Source organism: Opisthocomus hoazin, chromosome 7 (assembly GCF_030867145.1).
Source record: "Opisthocomus hoazin isolate bOpiHoa1 chromosome 7, bOpiHoa1.hap1, whole genome shotgun sequence".
Lineage (NCBI taxonomy): Eukaryota > Metazoa > Chordata > Aves > Opisthocomiformes > Opisthocomidae > Opisthocomus > Opisthocomus hoazin.
In genome coordinates, this window is record NC_134420.1 from 45,673,433 (window position 1) to 45,701,251 (window position 27,819).

At 49.1% G+C, this 27,819-nt stretch overlaps 2 protein-coding genes across 14 annotated transcripts in view; one reads left to right on the forward strand and one right to left on the reverse strand.

The window, feature by feature from the left end:
- Nucleotides 1-16,442: 16,442 nt before the first annotated feature.
- Nucleotides 16,443-17,813, forward strand: INSM2 (INSM transcriptional repressor 2). The gene has a single exon (XM_075427176.1). It carries the CDS (start codon nt 16,443-16,445, stop codon nt 17,811-17,813), a length of 1,371 nt encoding a protein of 456 aa, XP_075283291.1.
- Nucleotides 17,814-19,805: 1,992 nt separating this feature from the next.
- The window catches only part of RALGAPA1 (Ral GTPase activating protein catalytic subunit alpha 1), a 141,847-nt gene continuing 133,833 nt past the window's right edge, over nt 19,806-27,819 (reverse strand). For 7 of the 13 annotated variants that reach the window (XM_075425367.1, XM_075425365.1, XM_075425357.1 and 4 more), the window contains 2 exons: nt 22,715-22,829; nt 19,806-21,171 (listed from right to left, as the gene is read on the reverse strand). In XM_075425367.1, coding sequence (XP_075281482.1) covers nt 21,075-21,171; nt 22,715-22,829 — 212 coding nt within the window. In that variant the 3' untranslated portion in view covers nt 19,806-21,074. Of the gene's footprint in view, nt 21,172-22,714; nt 22,830-27,819 lie in introns of those variants that run through there. The other 6 variants (XM_075425366.1, XM_075425364.1, XM_075425355.1 and 3 more) reach the window with 4 other exon arrangements.

Consider the following 27,819-nt stretch of genomic DNA (forward strand, 5'->3'; position numbering starts at 1 on the left):
CTGAATCCAAAGGCTGGATCATCAATAATAGATTAAGGTTTTTTTGCTTGTTGTAAATTAGAGGTCGGCTGGGTATTGTCATTTTGTTTTTTAATTATTTATCGCATTAGCAAGGCTGGCTGTTACAAACACCGGGCAGAGTAAAAATGTAAAATACGAAGTGGGAAGAATTAATTTTAAAATCTGACAGTAGAATAAAGCTTCAAAGCCCTGTACCAACTACACTGAAAATTAGATAGTAACATTCTGGTAGTTCTGTCAAAGTCAAATACAGAAACAATTGTTAAGTGTTGATAGGCAGTGGACAGAAGGTGTAATCCTCTGGGAAGGTTTTGATCCAAAATGAAACAGTTTTCTACCCCTGCTAGTCAGGCAGAAATCTAATTACTCTCTTTTGATCTCTATGGAGAGGTAAACCAAAGAGTTATAGGTTATGGACAGTTTTATTGATTTTTATCTCAGAAATCAACAAGTGCAGGCTTTACACTTTACACATACTTGCCTAGCTGGTGTTAGGATCAAATATTTCAAACTGGCTTTCCCTGCTACCAAGTCAATAAGCATTTTAGTTGTTTTGTTCAAGTTGTACTGTTGATGTTAATATTACAGAACTTTACTGCACTCAGAAGCTCTGGGGAAAAAGACAGCCAGGTTCATATTCGGGCATTCTCAAGCAAAAATCTAGATATTTGGTTTTCATCTACTTGTTTTTCTCTTGCAAGACTGAATTGATATATTCTGTCTATAACTGGACAAATGTGTATTTTTAGCTCAGCATGTCAGAAAAGGATCTTCACTGTAAAGACAGCAGAATCAGAGCCTGAACAGGAAGGGTCTGCGAGTTTTCGGAGGTCTAGCATCCTCTCCATTGACAAGGTAGGGAAGAATAACTGCATTGCAGCTAGTAATAACACCTAAAACCATTTCCAGAGTGCTCCCAGGATGTTTCTAAGGTTGTCTTGGAGTGCAAGGGAGGAGAAGGCTTTCTGTTTCTAGAGTTTACAGATCACCTTTGAGGCAAACCAGACACAAACTTCACTGCCCATATTCTAGCACTGAAATATGCCATGGTCCTTTTTCCTGTCTGTGTGGATGCAGACATTTCTACAAATACCCACTCACATCTTAAAAAACCCCAACCCTTCTTCTCCAAACTACTTACCATAAATCCTGTGTAATTTTGCAGGATGAGTTCAAACACGAGCCAAAATGATCAATGGGGAGGGAAGTCCCTGGTTTTCATGCAGACTTTCTATAGGCATTTTTGATTAAGTTTAAACATATGGGAAAGCTTTCACATCTAGTCTTAGCTAAAAGCTTGGCATGCAATCGTGTCCCCAGTTCAGCACACAGGAGTTTTGCCGTCAAGCTAAAAGATGTCAAGATTTCATGCCAGCTTTTTTAGAAGTATAATTCTTTGGGGACTATTGTTAATTACACATTTTCATGCAATCTAATTGGTCTTCAAGAATGTGCATCAAGTCAGAGTCTGCTTGTTCATGCACACAAAAAACCCAGCCATTCGTATTTAACTCTGCTGTCAGAGCCAGAGCCACAGGCACGTAGCCCGGGATGAGTGTAGATTCAAGATTATTTTGATAGCTTCTCTTCTTCGTGTCCTGGGAGATAAGGCTGTTTCTCCCACAGCTGCATTTTTCCTGAATGACTGACAACTCCTTTAGAGAAGATCAACCCCTTTCCGTGCCCTTTCACTCATTCGGAGGTTATCAGCTAGAACTGCACTCAGCATTCAATCACATCTTTCCCCTGTGGCCGTAACTCCTGTTAACACAATTAACCTTCTGATGGGAACATAAAATGAATCTAGGGAGGGAAAAAGAGCAGAAATACATTCCCATGTTAAGGATTAAATGGCCATAGTGCTTATAGCTGTGTTTTTTTCACCTCTTCCACAACACTGTGTGTAAGGGGCTATTAGCAGGAAGTCACCTGTCACAAAATTCTTCCCAGCAATCCCAGCAGCTCTTCTTTCATCGGCAATTTTTTGGCTTTAAGATTGATGGAAAGTGTTATGGGACATAAAACTGGACTGACAACTGCATTAAAATCTGTATTTGTTTGCATTTCGGTTTGCTGACACCCCCCCCCCCCCAAGTCTGAACCTGAAAGATACTGATTGACAGCCAACATTTCCCTTTGAGGGGAAGGGGGGGATGATGGGGTCAAATGATACCTGTCTTTTGGATTTCTTCCTCTATGACAGTATTTTGAAATTATAAACAGACCCATTGTACGTTTGTCTTTGTTTTCATTTATTGGCTGTGTTTCTGTCCTGAGCTCTGTATATCTCTGTATGGGTCCTAGTACGTATCTACTCTAAGCACGTTGTAGCCACAGTATTTTTGAGGGGTCTAAGCACACTCCCAGCCCCCTTGAAGCTGAGGCATGAATATTCATTCAGTTCTTCCCTTTGTATCTCCCTCTCCACTCCATGAGTGGCTCGTTGACCTGAGGAGCCAGGGGGCTGGTGTGGAGGGCAGCAATGCCCCCTTGGGCACCATGCACAGGCTGCAGCCCAGGACCCCGAGGGTGCTGTGCAGATCTGAAAAAACCTCTGGGCTGCCTCTGGCTCTCACTCTGGTTATCTTTTGCAAGCTGATGCTCTGCCCTGTTTTCCTCTACAAAAAGATCCGTGGAAGATCTTGCCTTATTTTTAAGTGCACCTTGAGCAAAGAACTAGGGAGGTGTTTGAGCTGCTAAGGTAAAGCACTTGGGCAACACCCCCTTGGACCCATTGACTCCCAGTGGTGGGGCTGAAGGTAGAACAGGGTTGGAAGGCACATGTTCACTGACCGACTGAGTCTACACCCACTCTGTGGTCAGGAGAAGGGCTTGGAGATGCTGGGCCTTTTGACTTTCTCAAGTCTTGCCTATTCTGAAGTGTTGCCCAGCAGCAGCCACTTGGCCCGTGCACGGTTTTAGTGCTCCAGGCATTTGCAGGACTCCATGGTGAAACTTGTAACAGGATGGAAAACAAATAAGTGCTTTCCTAGCATAGGCACATCCCCAAGCACAGAGCGTGGTTCAGCTCAGTTAAATGAGATGGAGATGCTTTGTGCTTTCCTGTAAGATTACAAGAATGCTGATTTTGACTCTACTCCATTTATCAGTTTTGCCTAAAATCAGTAAGTGTCTAGGTCTAGCTGCTAACGGTATACCTGCACTCTTCCTCTGCTGGTTGGATCAGTTTTACGCAACGCCTCTGGTGACAGATTTACGGTCCTTTGATCTTTGTAGCATCAGGTATTTAGCATGCAAGTGCCAAACTTGTATTTTAAGCATCCTTCACAGAAGTAGAGCTAATTGCTTTAACAGTAACTGAAGCACGCAGAGAAAGAGAACAAGACACTTTTCAATATCTGCCCTTCTTACAGGTTTTTTGTATGCTGTTATGTAAGGAATGGGATTATAATGCATATTGTGAAAACAAATGGACAAGGCAAAATAACTAAATTTTTAGGGCAGACTTGAATAATGTCCAGTCTGATTTGTATGTTGTTACATTTTCAAGCTTCTTCCTCAGTTCCTTGTTACAGCCCTGCTGTTCCAAGCAGGGGCTTAGGGGATGATGTGCATGTGTATGGACTCTCCAGTGTTGCTGCCGTAGATCTGGAAAAGTCCTGCAAGGTTAAAACTTCTATTGAAAACCCAGCAGTTAGTAATGCTGGAATGTTTCCTTGGCAAAATACAAGAAGGTCTCTGCAGCTAGGGACAAGTGTCGCGTGCTGCTGAAGAAGAGCCAAGCGAGCTCTGTGAATCTGCCAGCTTGCAGATGAAGCAACTACTTGGGCATGGAAGAGAAGAACATGGAAACACAGTTGACGGGGAAAGGAAGATGCAAGGTTATCAACTGACAACCAAAGGTTGGGCTAATATTCATTGCAGGTTTTTTCGTTCTTTATTTCATACTTCTTTTCTCTTTTCAGTTCAGATGTGTTAGTTGTTCATCTGTCCTTGTCCTGAGAATTGATTGTTTCATCCATGGGAGATTGCTGGCACGAAGAAAACACTTACAGTAATTGAAGTGAGGGAAGCTAATGTCAGGCTTTCTTCTCCCTTTCAAAGGAACTAAGAACTTCACCACAAAACAGTTTTGTTTCAAAGCAAACTTCATTCTGCTGGATGCAGTATCCATACTGACACAACTGAAGTATGGCTGATTGTAGCTCTACAGCAATGGAGCACAACTGTGGAGCTCTGCGGTGGAGATCGCCCTCGAGGTAAGGGTACAGCAGAAGAATTGAACGTAAAAAGACCAATAAAGGATGAGGCAAGGTTAAATGAGATTGCTTCGCTGGGTCATGCCGCTATCCCTTGGTTTGCTTTTCACAAGAGATACCAGTTAGCCATTGCTCTTCCCCACGCAACTGCCTGCAACTCAAGAATACTCTTACACGTTCCTGCTGCGGGCCCTTTAGAGGACATGAAATCCACCTGCATTTGGTGGGGTGGCCACGAGGAGATGTGGTGTGTGTCAGGGCAAGGGTCGCACCCAGGACACGGGGTGCAGAAGCACTTTCTGCTGAGCTGAGCTGGCTGTGAAGCTGGTAACCCAGCATGCTGGTGAGCTGAGGGCGACGTCAGTGACTGGGGTGCTCCCACTGGGGAGAGAGACACAGATATGAACCGAATGGCTGTAAAAACGTGAATTCAGGACACACTGAGCAGCTCTTATCCCCCTGAAAGACATGTGCGCTGGGGTGTTATGTAAATCCTGAAAGGACACAGCTCCCGGCTCATCCCGTTGTTGAAAGGGATTAAGCCTCTGCGAGCGCTGGGCGCTTGGGGATTATGGCTCAGCATCCAGAGATGGGTTGCACCCGGGGTGACTTATGGTGTTAAGGGCTTTATGCCTTCACTCAGTATTTACAGCTGTTTAGATCTCTTTTGCTTGGTTTCTGGAGGTGGCAGGGCGTATATTCTTACTTTTGTCAGGTCCCGTCGACACGCAGAATATTGTGGGCTCTCTTTTTTTTCCTGGATCCACACATGGATGTGCTACTGAAAAACACAATTTGAGAGACAGCACCGTGTCTTTCTTCTAAACTAGGTCACCTTTACACTGAGCAGCTACCATATACGTTCTCCTTCACTGCCCGAGACCTGCAGCTGCCCCAGGTGTATCTGCCACCAATCTTCTCCCAGAAGAGCCTCGCTATATTTTACAGTCCACAGCACCTCGGATTACTTCTTCATGTAAAAGTTCAGTGTCGGGGTCCAGCCCCTGGGAACAACAGCGTCTGAGCTGGCTCTGCAGTACCAGGGTGATGTGGTTATTAATCCTGCTGATGGGGCTGGAGCAGTCACTGTCTGGTGGAAGGGCTCGTGCATTACTGCATAGTACATCAAACCCTCGGTGCGGCAGCTTCTTCCAAAGAGCAAATAAATTTTCCACTGCCCTGCGTGCCTCTGTGCAGGGCTCTGCTGTCCTGCATACCGGGGATCTGCTCACCAGCATCGGGGAACTCAACTAAGACAGGGGCAGGTTAGGTCTGATTATTCTGAAAAATGTGACCTGCTTAAAATGCCGCTTGATGCAACTGTGGGGTTTTGTGAAGGAATCCTCTCATACAGTTCTTGGAGAAAAGTAGAAGGGGCTTAACTGGGAAATAAACTGAAACAATTCTGTGATATGAAGTATTCACTCTTCCTCATCTTTTTCTGGTGGAGGTGGTGGGACAATCTCCTGCACCAGTGACTGCGGGAAAGCCATACCTTCACCCCGTCTGTTTATTATTTTTTTCTCCTTGAGGTGTACTCCTTTTGTGACAACTCCGGACAATGACTGAGGCTGTACAGGTCCAGGCTGTCCCCTGCTGTTTTACACTCTGCATCATCTAGCTTTGCTTATCTGAAGCTGAAGCTCAGAAAACCAAAAAGAGAACAAGGGAAGATGCTCCTGGGTCAGATCTGCCATTTCAAAACAACTGCTATTCTCCATTTTTCTGGGCTTGTGCTTCCTACTCCTTTCCTTCCTGTAGGCATCTCTTGATAAAACAGAAGTAAAATCCATTGGTCTGTATTTCAGAAAGTAGTCTTTAAACTTCCAAACACAGTAGACATTTTCACCTATGTTTTCCATGCACAAAAACTGGATGTGGAACAATATCAGAGCAAAATTGGCAGTGTGTGCCTGGAGGACCCTTTGAAAAAATGGATCCATTCAAAACTGTATTTCACCTTCAGTCCTAAATAACTGCTTTATGTTCCAGGTGAATTTCTCCAGCAATTTACAGTTCTTCTACTTTTTCAATTATCCATTTTTCCCCTATTGAGATCTTATTCATTTTCATTTACTTCTGCGAAATCTTTTTTCCTGCTTGCAGGACCATTATGCCTTCCCTGACTATTTCTTTGAAATTAAGTGCTTGGTTCTTTATCTTTCCATCGTTAATTACTGATGTCTTTTTGACCTCTGCTTTGTAAGCTACTGTGTCATATTTCTATTTCCTATCTTTCAGACTCGGTTTAGATTTTTTTTTCTTTAATGACCTGCTCTGAATAGCTTTGTTCTTGTTTTTCAGTCAGTTCCCAGAATGGCCACACAGCCAAACCTTTGCCCTCCTCTCTTGTTTCTCATCTTGTCTCTATTATATCTATGGCCTAGTTAAAAAATGTATTTTACAGCTCCCTGAGGCCAAGCTGCTCTCCGCTTTTATAATTATGCTGATTATAATCTCCATAGGCATCTTGAATAACCTTTTGCTATGACTGTGGCCCAGTCAGCAACTGTCTTTTGAGGACCACATGTAGTTGGGTATGAACAGAAGTGGGTGCCACTGTAGGACTTGGGGTTTGATTTAGCAGATGGGGATGTGAGACTTCACAAGAATAGCATAAACAGAGGCCACTCCACAAGTGTTGGACTGGTGAAATGTTAGTTTAAAGGGCTGAGGATTTTTTCCTATGGAAAAATTGTGAACTTTTTTTAGCAAGCTCTTTGGTGGTAGTCAGGTGACACGTTGGTAGTTCAGGAAGATTCAAACCTGTCCTTAGGTATCCAGGTTATTTCTTGGGCTGGTTCCACATGTAGCATTTCACCATGCCTTCCCGCGGCATTTTCATTTGCTTCTTTCTTCATAATCGTTCCCAAAGTTTTTTATTTTGTAATTGAAAAAATTCAAATAGTTCATCAATAATTTCCCCGTCTTTGCCAAATCTCCCATTAGCATCAGTGGAGTCTCATTTAGTGAGTGAGGTTAGATTCTACCACCACCTTTAAGTATTCCTTTCTTGGGGCGTCATGGCTAGAAAGGAAGGCCAGCTGTTTATCTCAAAGCCGTGAGAGCGGCTAGGCCTGCTTGCTGAAATATATTTAACAAATGTGTAAAGGGAGACATGATAAATGCAGGCATTTGCTGTCATTTTGTTCTTTTAAATAAATAACCGAGTATAATGAGTCTCAGCCACTGAATGAACATAATGAACCTCCAAAAAAGATGTTGTCTGAGAGCAATATTTACCACTAGGAATGGATTGTTACAGAAACAAAAATTGTTTAGACATTAGTGGGTGAGATAAGAATCTATTAAAGGAATTAAAAGCAAAGATGATTCATCACACATTTCTGCTTATTTGTAAGAGACACATGAAAGGCAGGGATTTCAAAACATTTGTATTAGAAAAACATCAATAACAAAGCCCCCTGATTTAATTTTTTAGTCTCTCGGGCTTCAAAAGAAGATGTGACTTGTCCACATTTGCCTTGAAAAACACACAGCACTGGAAACTAGCAAAGGCTCGGTTTGCCTTGCCACTTTTCCTTTTCAGATTGGTCACCTATACATGGTATTTACACCATTTTCTTCCGTGCAAAAATCTAGGAACTGGTTTTCATTGCATTGAGAGTCAGATTTGTGGTACATTTGAAAGGGGTGAAGCGTTTCTCCTGCTGCTGCCGCCGAGGTAATTCTGTCTTGCCTCCCGCTCGCCCCTCGCTCTCACGTTTGCTCCCCTTCTCCAGTCAACCCCCTGCCCTCCCTGCTAAGAAAATCCCTCTCTAACAGAGATCAAGGTCGTCAATCGACTGCCTGTGTTCTGCTTTCCCCCCTCAGCGGTATGAGACTGCTGCAACGGGTTAGTGCGAAGGTTAAGGCTTGATAGGGCCATGCTTTTACCAGGTTACGTGGGTATGGGAGCAAGGTCTCACAGCACAACCACGGTAGAAAATGTGTCTTAAAATGTTTTTCATATAGCAGAATACAGATAATATTAATAACATAATATAATAGAAGATAAGAAAACAATACCAGGTTTTTATGGGTATGTTTGCTATAGGCGGATAACAGAGAACACAGCAACAAAAGCAAGAAATAGAGAAAGAAGTGAAACCAAAACAGAATGTTTAAATAAACAAGCAAGCTGTTAGCCAGCGTTGTGGCTGTGCGACCTGCCGGAAGAAAACAGGAGTTACAGTTTAGCAAATCCCCATTCCTTTCGTCGTATAGCCCGGGTTTTGCTGAACAGTATTGTTTGAGACGTCTCCTGTAAGTCGAGGATCTTTTAAACAGCCTTTGAAAATGAACTGGCTTCTACGAGCTTCTGCTAATTTGGGCAGGGGATCAGTAAAATCCTGACGTGGTGGAAAGCAGCAATAATTTCCTCAGCGTGGGAGCGGTACGTCAAGGACACTTTTAAAGCTGAGCAGCAGCAGCGAAAGACCGAGACGGGAGGAGAGGGCAGAGCTTGGTTTGGTTGCTCCCCCTGGGTGAGTGGTGCCCCGGGGAGCCGGAGCCGCCAGCCCCAGCATCGCCGGGAATGGCCGCGACGCCGACGAGCTGCCACAGCTCCGCTCCCTCCTCAGCCTCCGACTCAGCGCAGCCCAGTGCGACAGACGCCGCGTCAGGTAGAGCCCCACGGCTCGCCGGTTTGGGGGAGACGTGCAGCGTGTCTGGGCAAATGAAGCTGTGCTGAGTTCAGGGCCGCAGGGTCAGCATCAAACTCCTGCCAGGCTTCTCCAGTCTGCCCACTGGGGTTCCCGGCCCTGTGCTCATTCCTAAAGTATGAGAAGGGTGTTTCAGGTGGGGGAGAGGGGTCAAAAGGGGCAAGGAGGCCCTGAGATCTCACCTGGTCCTTTGAAAGGTGCTCTCGGATCTAGGAAGGTCACTGGAAAGTTAAGGGAGCTACATCTGCATGTGGAGGCATCCCCCCACCCCCCTAAACACCACCATCCCCTACACAGGCTGGATACAGCAGGCACTGAAACCCAAACTGGCTTCTGGGGGCTTTGCTTTTTAGAAGAAGACTGATTCCTTTCTAAAGTGCAACTTTATGGGGGAAAAAAATAAAAAGAAAATTCCTATTTTGAGAACTGAGAAGAAAAATTGTATCAGACTTGTTTATCTTAACAGCACCTTTTTCTCTATACCCCAAACCATTTAAAAACGACAAACTGCATTTTTGCTCCCCCTTAAAGGTGCGACGAGCCTTGTAAACATCAACAGGGCACGGGTCAGTTCAACCCGAGAGCTGTCCGTTTTGCAGATTCATAAACGTCTAAGGAAAAATGCCTTTGTGCCAAGAAATACCACGCAGCTACAGGAGTCACTGCCCTGTTTGCCACAATGTCCAATGCTTATTTTAAGTCCTAACTCTGCTACTCTTTATTGCTGTTTTCATTTCTGATACCTTTCTGCTTGTGTATCTTCCAACTGAACATACTGTGCTTCTGTTTAACTGTCTATTTATAGTCATAAGAAAAATAAACATATAAAATAAATGCATCTTGATGCATAGCTGTGCAGGAGTACAGATGTTTTATTAATGAAAATGAATCCAGCTTTTTGTAAGTCATGGCAGCAATATAATATATCATTGTTTGCTTCTCCGTGAGACGGTCCCTGCTGTTTTTACATAGAAATTCCTGTAATACTTAATGGACATCTGGAAGAATTCAGCCAATTAATCGAATTCACGCAGGAGCTAGGCTAATGGCTGTCTGAAAGGCAGATTACATTAAATCAAACTTGCAATATGAATGAAAGTACTTAATCATACATGCAACATTCATTAGACGCGGCACAGCAAGTGTTTTGATTACTTTAATGAAAGATCAGGTAAAGTGCATCAACTGAACAGATTGAAGAGACAGCATGCTTACAAATGTTTGATTATGTTGACTATCAACAGAAACAGTGCCAGTAATTTATAGCAAAACATATTTGGAGGAGGAGGAGGAGGAGGATGGAGCCGGTGAGCTTGGGAGGGAAAGTGAAATTTGGGCCTCGCCTCCGAGCACTTTAATTAATAGCCAGGATAGCGAGACTTTAATCAAATGTCACGGAAGAAGCAGAACAGATGTATTTGGAGAATCCTGTACGGCAACTGCTAGGGACCACTTATGCCTGCAGTACTTGGAGCCTGACGCTGGTTTTGAGTCCCCTGTGTTTTGTCTGACAGGAGTAAACAGCACTAAGTCCTAACTGGAAAAAATATTTTCAAAACAATGAGATTCATGCTCGATTTTTCGGTCTGCAAAAGGTAATGGCTTGGGCTCGGCACCCTCCAGCCGGCATTGCCCGTGCCCCTGCAGCAGGCGCTGGCTCCCCGAGGGGAGAGCCCGGCTGAGGAGCAGCTCTGGCTGCGCATCGTCCTGAGCCGCCGCCGCACTGTCCCTGCTCCGACCGCGTCAGCCAGCGGAGCGTTCTGCCTGGGCCCCACGGGGCTGCCCGTGGGTGTTGACCCACCGGAGACGGGCAGAGCCTCCAGCCCGACGCAGCTGCCGAGAGCTGGCACTGCAGCCTCCCCGCTCCGAAGCTTCGTGCACGACGGGCGTTTGCCGGGTCCCGTCTGGGGATGAGTGGGGTGACTGACTGCAGAAACTGGAGGTGCACGTTCGGAAAAGAGCAGCAGTCCTCTGGCTCGGCGCTGCCTTTCCTTTGCCCTTCTCCTTCACATTCCCTCGACGGATATGAATCGCCATTTCCTTTTGGGACCTGCTGCCCTCCTTGTTGCTTTCTTGAGATGCTGGCGCCCAGCTCAGATGCGGTTTATTCCCTTGTGATGCAGTTTCCCTGCTTGTTTCTTTAGGGTACTGCTCTGCCCAGTGGTTTCTAGCCAGCTTTCTATGTTGGTTTCCGCTCCTTCTCCCATTCCCTGCCGCTGTTTTTCCTTATCACCCTCTCCCGTGCTCCATCTGCCCCTTCGCAGCTGTGGCCGGTGAGATGACGGCTCCTGCGCTGCCACCTGCTTTGCAGTGGCCAGGACGTACCTGCACCTTATTCCTCAACAACTCCTGCCGTTCCTCTCCACAGGCAAGCAGAGCTGCAATAACCTGCTTCCAGCAGGAGCAACCTCGGGCAGGAGAGGGAACCAGGAATTCGATGGGACCTGAAGAAAATGGAGGGAAAAGCAGGCAGTGTACCATGAAGTGGGGATGAGAGAAAGGTCTCTGGCAACAGTCCTGGGGAATTGCCTGCTATGCTTCCGAGCCAGAGGAATTTTATGGAGGAAGCTGGCCTTGGCACAGGGGCATGAAAAAATTCTTGAGGGGGTAAAAGAAGAAAAAGGTAAATATTCTCCTGAGGGCTTGGCTCGCTGTACCTCATCCCTGCAGGGCCGAACACGCTCCAGCGCCAGCACAAGAGCAGGACGAAGTGTGGCCATAGCAAAGTATTTGTGGCTGTGATTCACCTGGTCCTGCTCTCTGCTCACCAACAGCCTCCTGGATTGAGCCCTTTTGGGAAATCGAGCAAACCGCAGGCTTCTCTGTCCTGCCTGCTCTTTACGGAGGCGGGCACGGAGCTTCCCAGCCCCGTGTGCAGCACAGGCACAGCTCAGGAGCTTCACTTCTCCCATCCTCCTGCCGTCTCATCTTCACATCGCTTCAGTTGTTGCTCTCTTCGTATGCAGAACTGCCCAACCTATCTGCGTGTACATCTGCACGAGCGCAGCTGGGGCTCGGCCTCACTGAAAGCCGCTGCTGCTATTCATATAATTAATAACCATGACCTTTCTGCACAAGGAGTATCTTTTTCAGTGCATTACAACATATAATGATGTTTGCAGGAAACAGACTGCTGAGTATCTCATGCCGAAGGAAGCCAAAGCTTCCTATTTATGACATGGTAAGACCAATAAATAACTCTACTACAGGCAAATCTGTCACAGCAAATGGACTCAGCCTGTGGGGTACGAGCTGAACTCCAGCTGAAGTCCGTAATGAAATAACAAAAGTCATAATGGTCCCATTGAGGCTCTTGGATGACTTGTACGAGTTTGGGAACGTCAGGCCGCTCCCTGGAGAGGACCAGGTGTCCCCGTGACCGGCTAATGCAGAGCGCAGTGGGGCAGAGCCAGTACGTGGGACCGCTCGCTTGGCCCTCATGCTGCTGCTCCCTCACGGGAGCGGGGTCCCCGTCCTCCCAGTACCAGCTCAGTGATGGCAGCGTGGCAGCACCAGCGGCATCACCTTATTTACAAAAAAGAGGAAGGCTGAATGTTGTTGCAGTGTCTTAAAAAATCTCTTCAAGCCCCTCTGGCCCCAGCACCTTCACAAAACTGTGTTTCCCACTTTCTCTTACGGAAAGCTTTTTGTTAATATTTGGGCAATGAAGAAAACACAGCAGCCGTTAGCATCGTTCTCCCCTCGAGGCAGATTGTCCTCAGGTAAAAGAAACCACAATTAAGGTACCAACAAGGTCAGTTATATTAGACAATCCATAGCCTCATAACACAGATATTTCCTTCAATGTCTGTCACCAGCATCAAATCCTCAACCACAGCCAGATAATTGGCAGCCTCCTTCCAGGGGGAAGGTGAAATGGCTTCTGCTGCCACCAAAAGCAGCCTGGATTTTGTTTGTGCAAGTGCCGGAGCCTGGGGGTAGTATCGCTCATCTCGCTATATTGCTGGAGAGTCATGTATCAAGGACCGGCTTCCGAGGTGGCTCCTGACTCCCTCCTATTTACTGCTCCTTTAATTACAAACCAGATGTCGGGGGAAGATTTAAAAGTCAACTTTATTTGAAATTCTAAAACATAAAAAACTCGACCACAACATTTTTTTTTGTGGTGGGGAGGAGAAACATGAAGGGGAGAGATGTTCTTTAATCCTTTGCTTATAGTTCTTTTCTATTTATTTTTAACTCTTGTTTTTTAAAGTTGTGGTTATTTTTTCTTTCATTAAGTGCCCAAAGGCATTTCTCTTTTTCTTTCTGTCCCCTCAGCCCCCAGAAGAGTTTTCAGGCTCTTCTCTGAGAACCAGACCTCAGCCGGGACCTCCTCCCTCCCAGCCGGGATTGCTCGCACACATTGCTCTCGCCGTTCATGCCCCGAGACTGTTCAGAAGCATCAAATGCAGCTGCCCGCTTGCTTAACGACGATGTTTTGTTCGGGGCCGGCGTGACACCTCTTCTCCAGAAGCCACACGGGCTCCCAGGTGCCGGGCAGGGAGCTACCGCCAGCCTCCGGGCTCTGCTGGAGAGATGGCTCGGGCCGGGAGCAAGGGGATTCCTGCCTCGCAGCCGGGAACCGCGGTCCCTGGGCGGCGCGTGGGCGCTGGGACGGAGGAGGAACTGGGTCAGGAGCTGCCGGTCCCGTGCTCCACAGCTGCCCGGGCAGTCAGCTGGAGCATCCTCCAGAAGGCACTAGGAGCTCTCTGCTCCAGCCAGGGAAGGTCCCTACAGGAACCTGAAGCCTGCCCTGGCTCTGGAAGGTCCTCGAGAGGTTGATGCAGCATCTTTGAGTCTGATTGCTGAATCTTGATAGGGTTTATTTTAAGCTTATTTATCCCAGGCTTATTTTAGCAGCAGAATTATGGAGAAGGGAATGGGAAGCTTCTGCCAAGAGGGAGGCCGAGCAGCACCACGCCGCTCGTGCTTCCGTTCCCTACACACCCCAGCATTCAGCTCCGGCCAGAAAGGAGGGACCAGTCTGAGGACATAAGAGCAGGAACTGCGTCCGCTCGTTCTCACCCCTACCAGCTCCCCAGGAGTGCCTGTGTCCGTTCCGCTCACCAGCTACTGCATTTTTCCACTAGAAGTTTGATTTCCTATTTACCGTGGGATTAACCCTTTGGTTAATCTAAGGTCATCTAAGGATGACTCTCATCCATAAGCGGCCAATATGTTTGATCAGGTCTAACCTGATTTTATCCGACTGTAGGGAACGCAGCGTATGGTCAGGAGCAATGACATCGTTCAGTTTCTTGCTTAGGAAAGCCTCAACCTTAAATAAAGTTCCCCTGTTGTAGGATGTGCAGATGGGTTAAGTCCCGCACTCTGAGCTATGTAATGGGACTAGTGGAATTTAGTAAGTCAGGGGGAAAAAAATCCAGCAAATATCCACAGAATCTGAGGGTGTGTGCACACAAAATTGTTAAATACCCACACAAATTAGCTGAATTCTCTAATTACAACATTTTGGGAAGAAGTAAAAGCAGCAAGCAAGAAGACAAACCCATGTAACAGCTCAGAAAGCTCAGCAGCTGTGAGAGCCGGGTGTGATGCCGGTCCCCAGGGTTAAACTCACTCGTGAATGCGAGGAGGGAGGGGAAATCATCCGCAACGACCCTGTGCGCTGGGAGCCAGGGCACTGGGAGGGAGCCAGCACTGGGGCAGGGGCAGCCTGGGGAAAACAGCACGTTTACTGAGATAAACGAGTGACAAGTGGCTGCAACAACGTGAAGCCCAAGATAATTTAGCCAGTGTTTTTGTTAAAGGTCCGTGGATGCTGGCACGTGCTGCAGCCGGACCAACGATGGGATGACGGGTTCTGCAGCTTTGGGTCCCACCTGAGGAACTGATAATGAACTGCAGGCAGATGGAGAAGGCTAGAAGAAGGCTGTGCCACGAAGGCACTGTGAAGCACGGGGCAGGCATCGACTCTCACTGAATCATGGGGAAGAGCTGAGAGGTGCAGCAGAAGGAGCACCGGCTGGGGAGGTGGAGCAGTGATTCCACCCCTGCGACTTCGGGAGAGGGGTCTCTACCTCCCTCCGTCTTCCCGTGACCTCTGGGCCACGTCAGACCATGACACCAGGAGCCTGAGGAAACTCCCTGATGTAACTTCCAGCCTACAGCTCAAACAGCTCTTGCTGGAGACACGTTTGGAGTCCTAGTAAACGCACTCAGTGCACCTGCTTCCCAGCTGGCACTTCACCCTCTGCTACTCCTGAGCAAGAAAAGGCATCGCTGGGTTCCTCACCCCTTGGGACAGAAGCTGAGCTGGACATTCCTTCCAGACTATTTCTGTAATGTGATAAAAGTGAACGAAACGTTAATGAGAACGCTGCTTACAAGGCGAAATTGAAAGAACCGTTCACGTACCGCTTGGAGCGACAGCATAAAACCGCGGATCTGTAACCGGAGACCCAGTTATTCGGGGAGCAGTGTAGCTGGGAAGTCCCACCACAAAGGTCAGCCCAAATATTGGGCAAAAATCATGCAGCCGGTCAGCGGCGTGGCCTAACTGCACGGCAGCGTGGCTCGTCGGCCCCAGTAACGGTGGTTTGTACAAACAACGGGTGATCTCTAGCCCGCAGAGTCCATAATCTAATCTAAAACTCAGTGCAGCCATGAAAATGGAGGAAAATGGGAGAGGAGAGCAACATAAAACATGACGAAGACTTTGCCGAGCACACACAGCCGGGGCACTTACACAGACGGGCGGCCGAGCGGTTGGAGCAGGTGGGGCGAGTCCTGTCCCTTGCGCGAAGGCTTCACATCGCTCCCGGGAAGCCCCTCGACGTCGAGGCGCCGGTTCCCCCTTTCTCCCGCTGCTGGGGGATGCTCCCGGCACGGAGCCGGGCTCCAGCCCTCGCCCGCAGCCCCTTCCAGCGCCTCGCCATCTTGTGCGGGCAGCGGGTCCCCGGGCCGGATCGCGCCGTGCCGCCTGCAAACCCGGGCTCGGAGCTCAAACGGGGGGTGCCGCGGGGGGTGCCGGTGACCCGCCGCCGGTGCGCTCCGCTCCCCGCCGAGACGGCCGCGTTCCCGGCGGCCGCGGGGACGCGCAACCCCGGGCGTCCAACAACGGGCCGGAATGACGGCGGGGGGGGTGGGGGCAGGTTTGGGCGCGCGTGCCCTTAGTCGCCCCCCAGCTCAGCCTTTCCTCCCGCGGGCTCGGGAGGCTGCCCACGGGTGGCGCGGCCAGGGGAGCACAGCCGTTCCACGCACCGGCTCCCAGCCCTCGCTGCCCCCGGGGGAAACCCGCCCAGGGCGGCCCGCCCCGCCCCGGCCGGCGGATGGAGGCTGCCGGCACCACCGCCCCCCAGCAGCATCACCCAGCCCGTCCCCGCGGGGCCCCTCCCGCCCCGGCCCGGTGTCTCTCCCGCCCCGGCCTGGCCGCCTCGCCCCGCCGCCAGCACCGCCCCCGGCCCCTCATTGGCCGCCGCCGCCGGGGGGCGGGTGCCGGCGGCGGGAGCGGGCACCGGGGTATAAAGGCCGGGCGGGCTGGCGGCCCCGCGCTCCGCCGCCCCGCCCCGCCATGCCGCGCGGCTTCCTCGTCAAGCGCAGCCGGCGCCCCGGCGGGTCCTACCGGGCGCGACCCCGGGAGCGGGACCCGGACCGGGACCCGCCGCCCGCCCCGCCACCGCCCCCGGCTCCCGTCGCCGGGCAGGGGGCAGAGGAGGAGGAGGAGGAGGAGGGCGGCGAGGAGGAGGAGGGCGCCGCCGCCGCCTGCCCCGCGACGTGGCCCCTCGGCGGCGGCGGCTGCGGCGGAGGCCCCGGGCTCGCCCCGCCGGAGGGGCCGGCGGCCTGGGGGGCGGCGGGGCCCTGCAGCGCCGCGGGGCCGCGGGCGGCTCTCTTCGAGCGGTGCCTCAGCTCTCCCGCCTCCGCCGAGTCCTTCCCGCTGGCCGCCTCCTTCCCGCCCGCCGAGAAGCTGCTGCTGCAGCCCCGCACGCCGCTGCCCGCCCCCCCGCCGCCGCCGCCGCCGGTGCCAGCGCTGAAGCGGCCGCCGCGGGCCAAGGCGCCGGCCAAGAAGGCCAAGGCCACGCGGAAGCTGAGCTTCGCCGACGAGGTGACCACCTCGCCCGTGCTGGGGCTGCGCATCAAGGAGGAGGGGCCCGAGGGCCGGCCGGGGCCGCCGTCGGGGCGCACGCCGCTGGGCGAGTTCATCTGCCAGCTGTGCAAGGAGCGGTACGCCGACCCGCTGGCGCTGGCCCAGCACCGCTGCTCCCGCATCGTGCGCGTCGAGTACCGCTGCCCCGAGTGCCACAAGATCTTCAGCTGCCCCGCCAACCTGGCCTCGCACCGCCGCTGGCACAAGCCGCGGCCCGGCCCCAGCGCCGACGGCTCCGCCGCCGCCGCCCCGCCGGGGAAGGAGAACAGCCCCGAGCGGCGGCCCCGCGGCCCCGCCGCGCCCCCGCCCCGTCAGCACCGCGGCGGCGCGGACAGCGCCGGCGGCGCCCCGGCCCCCCCCGGCCCCGCTCCCGCCGCCGGCCCCGGCGGGGAGGCGTTCGCCTGCCCCTGCTGCCAGAAGCGGTTCCGGCGGCAGGCCTACCTCCGCAAGCACCTGGGCACCCACGGCGCGGCCCGGCCGCCCGCCTACGGCCCGCCGGACCGCGGGCAGCTCGCCTTCGCCTGCCACCTCTGCGGCGCCCGCTTCCCCTCGGCGGACATCAGGGACAAGCACCGGCTGTGGCACGCCGTGCGGGAGGAGCTGCTGCTGCCGCCCCCGCCGCCGGGCGGGCCCCCCGAGGGCGGCGCGGCGGGCGGCGAGCGGCCGGGCTTCCCCTGCAAGCAGTGCCCCGCCGCCTTCTTCAGCGCGCCGGGGCTGGCGCGGCACGCCAGCAAGTGCCACCCGCCGGAGGGCAGGCAGGTCCTGCTGCTCCAGGTGCCCGGCCGGCCGGGCTGCTAGGCCCGCCGCCGCCCCGCCGAGGGGCCGCGCCGGGAGCCCGGCACCGCCGGCCGAGTCCCGTCCGCGCCGGAGTTCCTGTGGAAAATCGCGGTACCCGCGGCGACGAGAGCGGAGGGGCCGCCCGCCGGCTCCCCCCGTCCGCCCCGCGGCAGGGGCCGGCGGGCAGCGCTGGGGCCGGGCCCCGGCGGGGAGGGGGGGGCCCTGCCAGCGTCTGCCGGGCTGTGGCGGGGGGCAGCGGTCGGCCCGTCTTCCGTGGCGACGCGCGGTCCCGGGATAGAAGAAGTACAGCTGTATATACGATATTTAAAGAGAGGAATTATTTTTCGCGAGAGAAGGAGCCTGACCGAGCGACCTTGTTTTAATAGCCTTCGCCCCGAGCTTCAACACTTAAGTTATTGTGAGGTGTTTTGTTCGCTGTACCCCGTGCCGAGGTAGTCGAGAAGGTAAACGTTCATGTTAAGTCGATGTCGAGTCATACAATAGCTAGCAAAACGTATGGAGAATTAATCGTGCTGTCTGCTTAATTAAAACCCCAGGTGTTGATATTGGATAGCTAAGTATGCATCTCCCGCTCGCTCCGTCCCCGCACTCCAGCAGCTGAGCGGCAGCCAAGGCACGTGTCGCGGGCAGCTGCCCGTCCCAAGCCCGCTCCGCTGGAGGCTCCTTGGCGTGCCACAGGCAACGGCCAGCCGTGCCGTTCGGTGGCAGAGGGTCCCTGCCCGCACCGGGCCTCCTCTGCCCCGGGAGCTGCGCTGCTGCTGTGAGCTCCTCTGAGCCCTGCCAGCAGCCGAGACCAGAGCATGGAGCGGTGGCTGAGGCACAGAGGACATGCCACCGTCCCTCTCCCTGACGAAACCTCCCTTGAGCAGAGCAGCCCACAGCGCGCGTGTTCCCTGGCTGGAACAGTGGCCTGGCCAAGCGCTTTGAAATGCTGTCGAATTTACCAGCTACTGACATTTCAGCCGGTATCTATCGATCTATCTGTCTGTCTGTCTGTCTATTTATTTATTTAATTTTTTTCCCACGCTTGAGTGCTTGTTTCCAAATGTGGTGGCAGATGAGGCCGAAAATAAGGGCAAGCAAATTCAATAAAGGATTTAAAACCAAGCTTGCGCCTTCCTTGAATTCAGCAGGGCAAAGTGGGTCAGCTGGTGATTTCTGAGGAGCAGAGTCGATCCCCGCCGCAGTCTTTGTCCTGACGCTCCCTCTGCAATGAGCATGTGAAATATTCCAATCTTTCGATTAGGATCCTCCAAAGCAATTCTTTCTGTAGCTGTGTATTTGTTATACACAACAACAGATTCACCTGTATCATGGCCAAAGGCTGAAAAGCAGGCGATAAGGGCTTTATTTTACACGTGCTTCACGGACTTTCTCATTTTAGCTCCGGGACCCGGACCAACAACACATTACAACCTAAAGCAGCCAAGTTCTGCTGTCTAACAAAGGAGGCTGAACTCGCAGCTCACTCTCCTCATATGCCAGAAACAAAGCGTGTTGTTCTAAAAGTCGTGCGTTTTTCCATCATTTGTTGGTAACAGTGACTTAGGTAGAAATGCCCGTTCATGCAGTCAGATGAGGTCTCCCCTGGAGAAGGTCACTGTGATTTTTTTTTAATAATCGCTCTCCTTTCTCCATTTGTACAGTCAAAGAGGAAGGGCTCCGGACCACGGAAGGTGGCGATTATTAACTGCTCCTGCCATTAGCAGTCAAACAACCAGCCTGCAGGAGGGAGCGTCCTGCGCTCTGCATGGCCTCCAGAGCTGCCTGGGCTGTGTTTACTAGCTCTGGGGGGGCAAAAGTTTTCAGGACGGCGTTCTCCCGGTGGGTTGGGAAAGGGCTCCCAAGAACTCGTGTGCACATTGTAATACAAATGAAAACTAAGCTGTGAATGGCACCGAAGCACTCCAGGCGTAATGTGCTGTTCTTCTACAAACTGGAGTAAGAATCTCGTCACCGAGGTGAATGACTAAATATGCAAAAGGTGGTAAGAATAATTTTATTGTATTATTAAATAGCATGTCTTCTCTTCAACCATTACAAATTCGTAGATACTACATGAATGACAGTACATAATTTATCTTTTTATCGTTGCCCATATGATATATTTACACATGCAGTTAGTACCGATGTCATGCTACATTTTGTTAACAGCATCTTGTTGTCTGCCAGACTCAAAATGTGAGCATTTCATCTCCTGTAGGAAAATATCTCTGGGTGGGTGGAACCTGTGCACTCATCTGCGCTCACAGGGTTGGAATCGCCAGCATTTCACGCCAGGCTCCCGGAGCACGTTCCCTTTTCTGCCCTAGTACACATCATCGCAGCAATGAATTTCTATCAGGAAAGCGCCTTTTTTTAATTTTTTTTTATTTTAATGTAAGAAACAAGCATATACATCTAGACCCAGCAGCCCGGTGATAAAGGCTAACAGATGGCATTTACTATTGATACCACTTGGAAAAGCAAACATTATAAAAATATTTGGAAGCCAAGCATAAGGGGAATTTCAGCACAGTGATTGTTTTCCTGGCATAGATCATGGCATCACTCGCACAGTTATGACATGACATGTTGCTCTGTGAAGAAAGAGTTGGTGCTACGAGCAAGTTGTTTCGTCTGGACTCTAATGCTTGAAAGGCCGTTGAACTATTTTATTCTTAACATAAATAATCTGTACACATCCTGTGCATTAACATTGTGACATCTGACAAATGACTTTACAAATGCAACTTCAATTTGAAATTGTACATTCATTTTCAGGTTGTACATATTTCTTTCTTTGTTACAGAGAAAATTGCAGTGGGGCACAATAAATATAGTGTTATCAAACTGCAGTCTCCAATTCCATATATGAGTCAAGATCCACCAGAGCTAAAAATGACTACTGTTAAGATATCGTAATCATCCAGGAAGGTAAAAGGTGCAGAGTACAAACTGCACTGAGATAAAAAAGAGGGGAAAAAAAAAAAAGAAAACAAAAAAGAAAACAAAGGCAGCCTGGAGCTTGATAAAAAAAAAAAAAAGCTAAAATATTAAAGTAAAATTCCAGTGTCACTGTTTAAAACAAGCCTACAGAAGAGGGGTATGCGGGGGACGGGCACACACACATTAGAGACATCATCCTGTAACGGAGAGCAGCGAGTCGCTGCGGGAAGGGTGGCCGATCGCGGTTCACTGGGAAGCTGCAGGCATCTCGCTGCTTAGGACTTGTTGGCCGAGCCCGAGGAGCGGCGCAGTTTCATGGACATGCGGCTCTTGCTAGTCCGAGGAGACATTGGAGAGGCTAAGTCTGTTCCATCCACCTGTGCTGGTGCTGCTGCTGGAGCTTCTCCCGGCTGAGTCTCTGGGCAGAAGCCTGCAGAGGACAGCAAGAACCAGACGGGTCAGTGCCGCCCTCCGCACCCACAGAGCGGGGATCTATTCACAAGGGGCAGAGAGGAATTTCAGTGCTGCTGTCACTCCCACAGCCTCTCCTAGCCCTCTACCAGCTGTGGGAGATGGTACGGCACGTGGAGCTAGCAACTGCCGCAAGACGATGCCAGAAACCACTGGGCTACGGGACTGCGGAATCCCCTCGCTCTCGGCAGCTGAGGCAGCACTGAAGTGGGTGACGCTCTCCCGCTAACCGGGGGAACGGACACCTCCAGATCCCTCGCAGGGATGGGGAGTCGTTACTTAAGCCACCACCCAGAATAAACCAGTGTTTAATGAGAACATGAAGGTTAACAGCTCGTTGCGCATGAGGGGAGCTCTGGGAATGCAGCTGAAGAGGTGGAGTGAATCGGGGGCCAACTGGGAGAGCAAAACATCTCCCGTCCCAACTTTAGTCAGTGCTTCAAAAGGCAAATTCCTACAGGGCCCACAAAGGCAGAAGCTTGAACAGATCGTACTAACTGGATGCACTACACGTTAATGTTTCTTTGTAAAAGGAACAAGATGAATTTGAGATAACGGCACATAGTTCATCAGCCCAGAGCTACGCTCCAGTGGGCCCCGAGTCCTCACTGCAAGAGGACGGAGCTCTTCCCTTACAAACAGCCCCTCTCCAAATCTTCTTCCATAGAGACACAAAGGGAAAAGGAGAAAATAAGAAATCAGAATTATGTTCTCCTTCCCACGTACAGAAAATGAGCTCACATCCACAAAACTAAGCTGCATTTTAATTAGCCATTTACAGAGACTGACAGCCTGACTGAACTCCGCTACTTCCATCGCTAGTGACCGCTCCTGACCCCTGTAAGCTACGGACAGAAGCTTAGTCCTGCAGAAGTCAATGGGGAAACCCCTGCGGAGTTCAGTACGCCAAAGTATCACTCGCTACTTCTTCCGCATCACGCTGTTACTGGTAATTGTTTAAAATAACAATGCCATACTCAGAACTGAGAACTCCCTCAGCACACATTTCATATGTAAGGGGTGCAAAAAAACGCTCAACACTGATCACGATTCACTCTGAAAGACCCCTCTAAAATAAAATAAGGTCATCGGGTAAGAAGAGTAGATGTAAAACATATTATCATAAACCTCAGTGGTTTAGCGATCCGGCCTCCCCCCTCGCCTGCTCCATCACCTGCCTGCTCCAGAGAGACGGCATGGTACTTCCTCTCTTTTTCAAACTGACAGGACCCATCGCAGTGACAGGGAGGAGAAAGGGCTGTTATTTGCTCCCCAGCTGGTGACAGTAATTCTGTTCATGAACTAGGTACCGCATTGCCAAACAATCTGGAAAAGCATGATAATGCCTGACTCACTGTTCCTTATAGAAAAAGGCAGGCAGGGAAACATGCACTCTCATTTTCTGAAATTCTATCTTGTTCTAATTTTACAAGGAATTAAAGCATTTCAAATGGTGGAAGTTAGTGAACAGAAAATAACCGTTGTTGTTTTGCACAGCATACCATTCACAGCTAGCGTGAAAGACCTTCCGTTTCAAGCCTTTGCCCTTTACCTTGATGTGGCCAATGCTTTCTAGTGGAGGTTTTGGAAGGAGAAGAAATATCACAGCATTTCTTTCTTTGTTGAGAATGAAGAAGTGATGAGGAAGGAGGAGTGGAAAGAAGTGAGGAAGGGGGAGGAGAAAAGATAAAAGATAACAGGTGTGAGACATGAGGCACGAACCGCAGAGATTGAAGGGCATTAACAGATGAGCACAGAAAACGGAATTTCGAATTTCATTATGCAATTGCTGCTCATGCTACAGGTTAAAGAGAGTGATGAGTTAGTCATGTGCAATGAAGCAACAGCTCGGAAATCCGGCGTCATACTTACCAACTAAGCATTACAAGAAAAAAAGGAAGAGAGAGAGAAAGAAAAGAATTCTATAACATTATCCAGATCCAGCAACCTTATTCATAGCAACTGAGATACATCCTAAACATTGTCTGAAATGCTTGCTTAAAGTCTGTGAAAACAGTTAATTACTCACATACATACACACAATCGAGAAGGAAAAACAAATGGCAACTCGATATATGGCTTCTGCTCCCCAGCTGTTTCACAGTATTAAGCGTGCTAAAATTATAGCCAGTCTCAACATGAGACTCCTCAAATCATGTAAAGAAGAAAAAACACAGCATTTAAGCTAGCTGGTCTGTGTTGAAGGGTCAAACCTCACTGTGAAATTTTATCACGGGCTGGATAAAGAAAACCTTTAAACCCCCCATTATTTCAATTAAGGTATTACTCCGGTCATATCTTCAAATTTTATTTCTAATTCCTGCAGACAGAAGCAGAGATTCACATACAATCCCTTTTTTTTAACAAACTGACTTACAGCAACTGAAGAACAGAAGTCATGTAAAGTGATTTTCACATCTGAACATATCACACCAGAAGAGTGAAGAATAATGGCACTTAAAATACATCTAAAGTCTGACAGCAATCAACAGACTGATTAGTAACTCAATTTCTTTGGATTTTAGATAAGCATATATATCTACATATACATACATACGCACATACACACATGTGGATATTAAATGTGGTATATAGCATTTTTGCCGGTTTTGTTTCCCCTTCACAGTTTTAAAATCGTCAGTGTAAAATGTTGTTATCTTTATCTCTTTACGCAATGAAATATTTAGTTATCAAAAATATAAAAAGAGGGTTAAATAAGAAGGCTTTATTGACAATTGACCTAGAAGCAGAAAGTTCTATTAAAAGAAACAAAATAGATGTGTTAGGATTTTTAAGAGGCTGAAAAATGTCAGGAAGCGATCCATATTTTTCATCTCTTAGGCCTGGCAACAGACAAATATCATGGCCTGATGAGCTATGATATTTTGGGGCCATAATGTAAAGCCGTTTCAACTGCTTCTGAACAAGGAGGTGGATCAACAAAGTTTTGAAATTTTTAGGATCTCCTGATAATGGTACGTTGGTTATTTGCCTCAGAATTTAGATATTTAAATGTAAAACAGAGTCCTAACTGCAGAGAGGCTGAGCTAGAAGCGAGGTGAGCTGGAGGAATCCGAAGGTGTAAAAACACACACGTTGGCATGGCTCATCTCGCTCCTCAGTTCCGACTTTCAAAGGGGTGAAAAAACGCACCGAGCAGCAGCCTGACAGGGTGCTGATCTGCTGCAAGTTAAGGCTGCTCTCAGCATGTCTAGCTTCACCACACTTTGTTTGGATCAGCATTTTCCTCAGTGCCATCTCTGAGAATGACCACGGAGGAAAATGAATTTGTGCATGTTGGTAAATGTTGATGGCCTTCTAAGATAACTTCAGCCTCCCCACCTGACCCACAGGGAAGAGGGCAATCACTTTCGTACAGCTTGTGCCCTTCGCCACTCTTACAAATTCCACTCTGAATCCAAGCTGTCCATCATGCTCAGCAGAGTCTTGCTAGAATCAAGGAATGAAGTCTCTCACTAATGTTGGGAAACGAGGAAAGGAAGCGCGAAGCGGATGCACAGAGACAGACTGCAAAAGCAGCTGCAAAGCAAGATGAGGTGGTGAGGAAGAGATGGCGAGTGGCCTAAGGACCTGCGAGACTGGAACCGTATAGGAGAGAAAGAACTAGGAGCCAGCCATGAGAAAGAAGACAGCAAAAAGGATGACGTTTATGGCAAAAGAGCGGCAGAGCCCATGTCCAGTGAGGAACGCTCTTCAGAACATGGCTGGAAACATGACTGTTGGGTAAACCCATTCACCTCTGTCAACTGATACCTGTGAAACCCACTGGCAAAATTCCCAATCCTTCCACTAGTGGAGATTCAGGCAGAGGTAAGACAGCTTACCATTACTACCAGTTATTGCCCTATCTCAGTCTGCAGGAGTTGGTGGGGGATCTAGAGGCTACAAACTTGCTTATGAATCACGCGGCTGTTAATCAGTATTACAGAATGTCTCTTTTGCCCTGTGCCTTAACACAGAAATGGAAGGAATTACACCAGGAAAATGTTGTCACAAGACAATAAATTCATAAAGTCAAACATTCAAAAACTAGGAAATGTCAGGATTAGAATTTAAATTTGTCCCTTTGTGCATATGCAAGGGATGCTTTTTAATTGGACAATCACACTTTTTCTTTTTTTTCCAGTGGACCCATTTCATTAAATACAGAAAATTGATCTGATTATGTCTCTAGCAGGTGACTCTGAATTTACTGCCTCAAAGTGCTGAGGATCCTCAGCTTACTATCACACAAGCGGTTAACTTAAGAACAATAGTTGAGAAATGCATAAAGTTCCAGTTTCAGTTGTTCCAATATGAAATTTTTCAAAAATTTCAGTAAGTTTTGTGGTTTTTCTCTGACTTGGAATGAAAAAATAAATTCCTAGGTTTGGACTGGAGAAGGGATAATGAGAAACTCTTCCCAGCCCTGCCAGACACATGTAATATGTTTCTGATTTCAACTTCACTTCCAGTCACGAACTTCAACCACCACCAAGTGTTGCTTGGACCCTTCTACAGTGAGAAAAGCACCATTGCTCTCATCTGCGAAGGGACAATACAGGGCCAAAACCATTCTCTGCTCAAAGTTACACAGCAAACAACCAGCAGAAGATACTAAGCTGCAGGCTGTCGAATCTGAGTTTCTCTTGTGCAAGGCTGGAGTATCGTTACCCCTACGTTCCCCTGGTTCCCTGCCTGTCAGCTGACATCCCCACTTACTTTGGGAGCGGGGCAGCAGAACTGTTCTGAACGCAGGCTTGAAAATGTAGGAATGCTTGCTGGGATCAAAAAGTCTGCTGCTTTTACCACAATGAAAATACTATGACTAATGTAGAGAGGCCCCTTCTTCATAAGGTTTACTACACTGAGGTACTATTTTTAGTAGAAAGAGAGGGGGGGAAAAAAAGAAGATGGAGAAAAATCAAACCCAAGACATCAATGCATTTTAAAGCTCAGAATCTTAGCACCATGGGGTCAATAAGTCCTTCAATATCATTGAGCTTACCATTGACAGCTCCCTCAACCTGTTCTGGCGTCACGGAAATCTGGTTTACTCAATAGCTGTATAGCAGGAGTCACTCTTACTTAACAGAGCATTTGCACTTACTCTGCTGAACAGATTCAGCACAAAATAAAAAATACAGAGGCAACTGAATTATATTCTGTGATTAAGCGCAGCTAAATCTCAATTTTTTTCAAATGTACACATCCACTACACTAGTCAGGTTCCTAAACATGGGAAGGTGGACTTGTCACATATTCTGACAGGGCAAACTAAGTATCTAGATAAAACAGCAGCAGCCACAATCACATTGTATTGAAGAGCAGCCACTCCAAGGAAGGAAACAGCTTCTGCTGAGGGCTGAGCCTTTCACAAAATATGTCAGTCCGAGGAAACAGAGTTTGTTACCGAATGGCATGTTCTCTCTGCTCTGATTATCATAGCTCAGATGAAAAAACTGGCATAGTGAAACCGGCCAACGGGATCACAGCAAAAAAAAAAATTACAACGCCTAGCAATGGGCTGTAGTAGCTTCACAGTTCCTATATATCTTTCTTAGAAAGTATTTCATAAAAATTAAACACATTCAACAACTGTAGTCTTGGAGATCATGATCCAATTAAAGAATCAAGTCTATAATACCTGAAACGTGGAAGTCTTTACTAATCTCTTCTGATCAGTTATTTTTCATTAAGAAAACAGAAAAATGAAATATTTTGTATTTAAAAAAAAAAGTGTATTTTTAGAAGCTAGTCAGAAATTTTCAGATTATATGAAAATGGCAGGGAGCCTGCGAGGTTTTTAGTCATCTTGGGGGTGATGAATGTGTGTGGATTGCCAGGCAGGACTCCGGTACCACTCCTTTGCGCAATCCTGGCACAATTCAGAGCTCTGTACCTATCTTTCAAGAAATCTGCCTGATGGAGTGTTGCGGGAAACTTAAGGGTATCTAGTTTCTTTAATAGCTCATCTGGTGGACTCTTTCTTGGGATGACGGTCCCTCAAAGTTCTGGGTCACCTGTAGCCACCTCGCTCACAGGTCTGCCTTCACTAGAACTGGAAACCAGTGGTTTCCAGGCTGACCCCAAGCCCTGGGGTAACCTTTATGGCAGATGACTGCAGTGTTAATTTATACCTGTCTTGGGCTTTAGAATCTGTGCCCTCCAGAGACAGCCTGGAGACAGATGGTGTGGTGCTACTCCAGGCACTCTGTCCTGGAGTTGAGTATCAGTGCCCCAGATCGCACAGGGCTCAGCCCCGAAGCTGCAGGCAGGACTGCCAGAGCATTCCCAACTTCCCTGGCCTGAAATGAACGCTCAGAGCCAGGCAGGTTCTGTGACTCTGCCGCTGGGTCACACTGTGCTGCACGTCCGTCCTAGGAAGCTCCTGGCTGCTCCGGACACTGATGGGTCGGTCAGTTCCACTGCACAGCACAAGATTCAGAAGAATGTGGCCCTGAGGACACGACACCACGTTTCATGGTACGTAAATGCACATGCGCAAACAGGCGGATGTGAAATACATCACCAGATCCTATTAATGAGATTCCCGCAGAAAATCATTACATCTGATAGACAGGTAAAGCCTAAAATCAAGATTCTA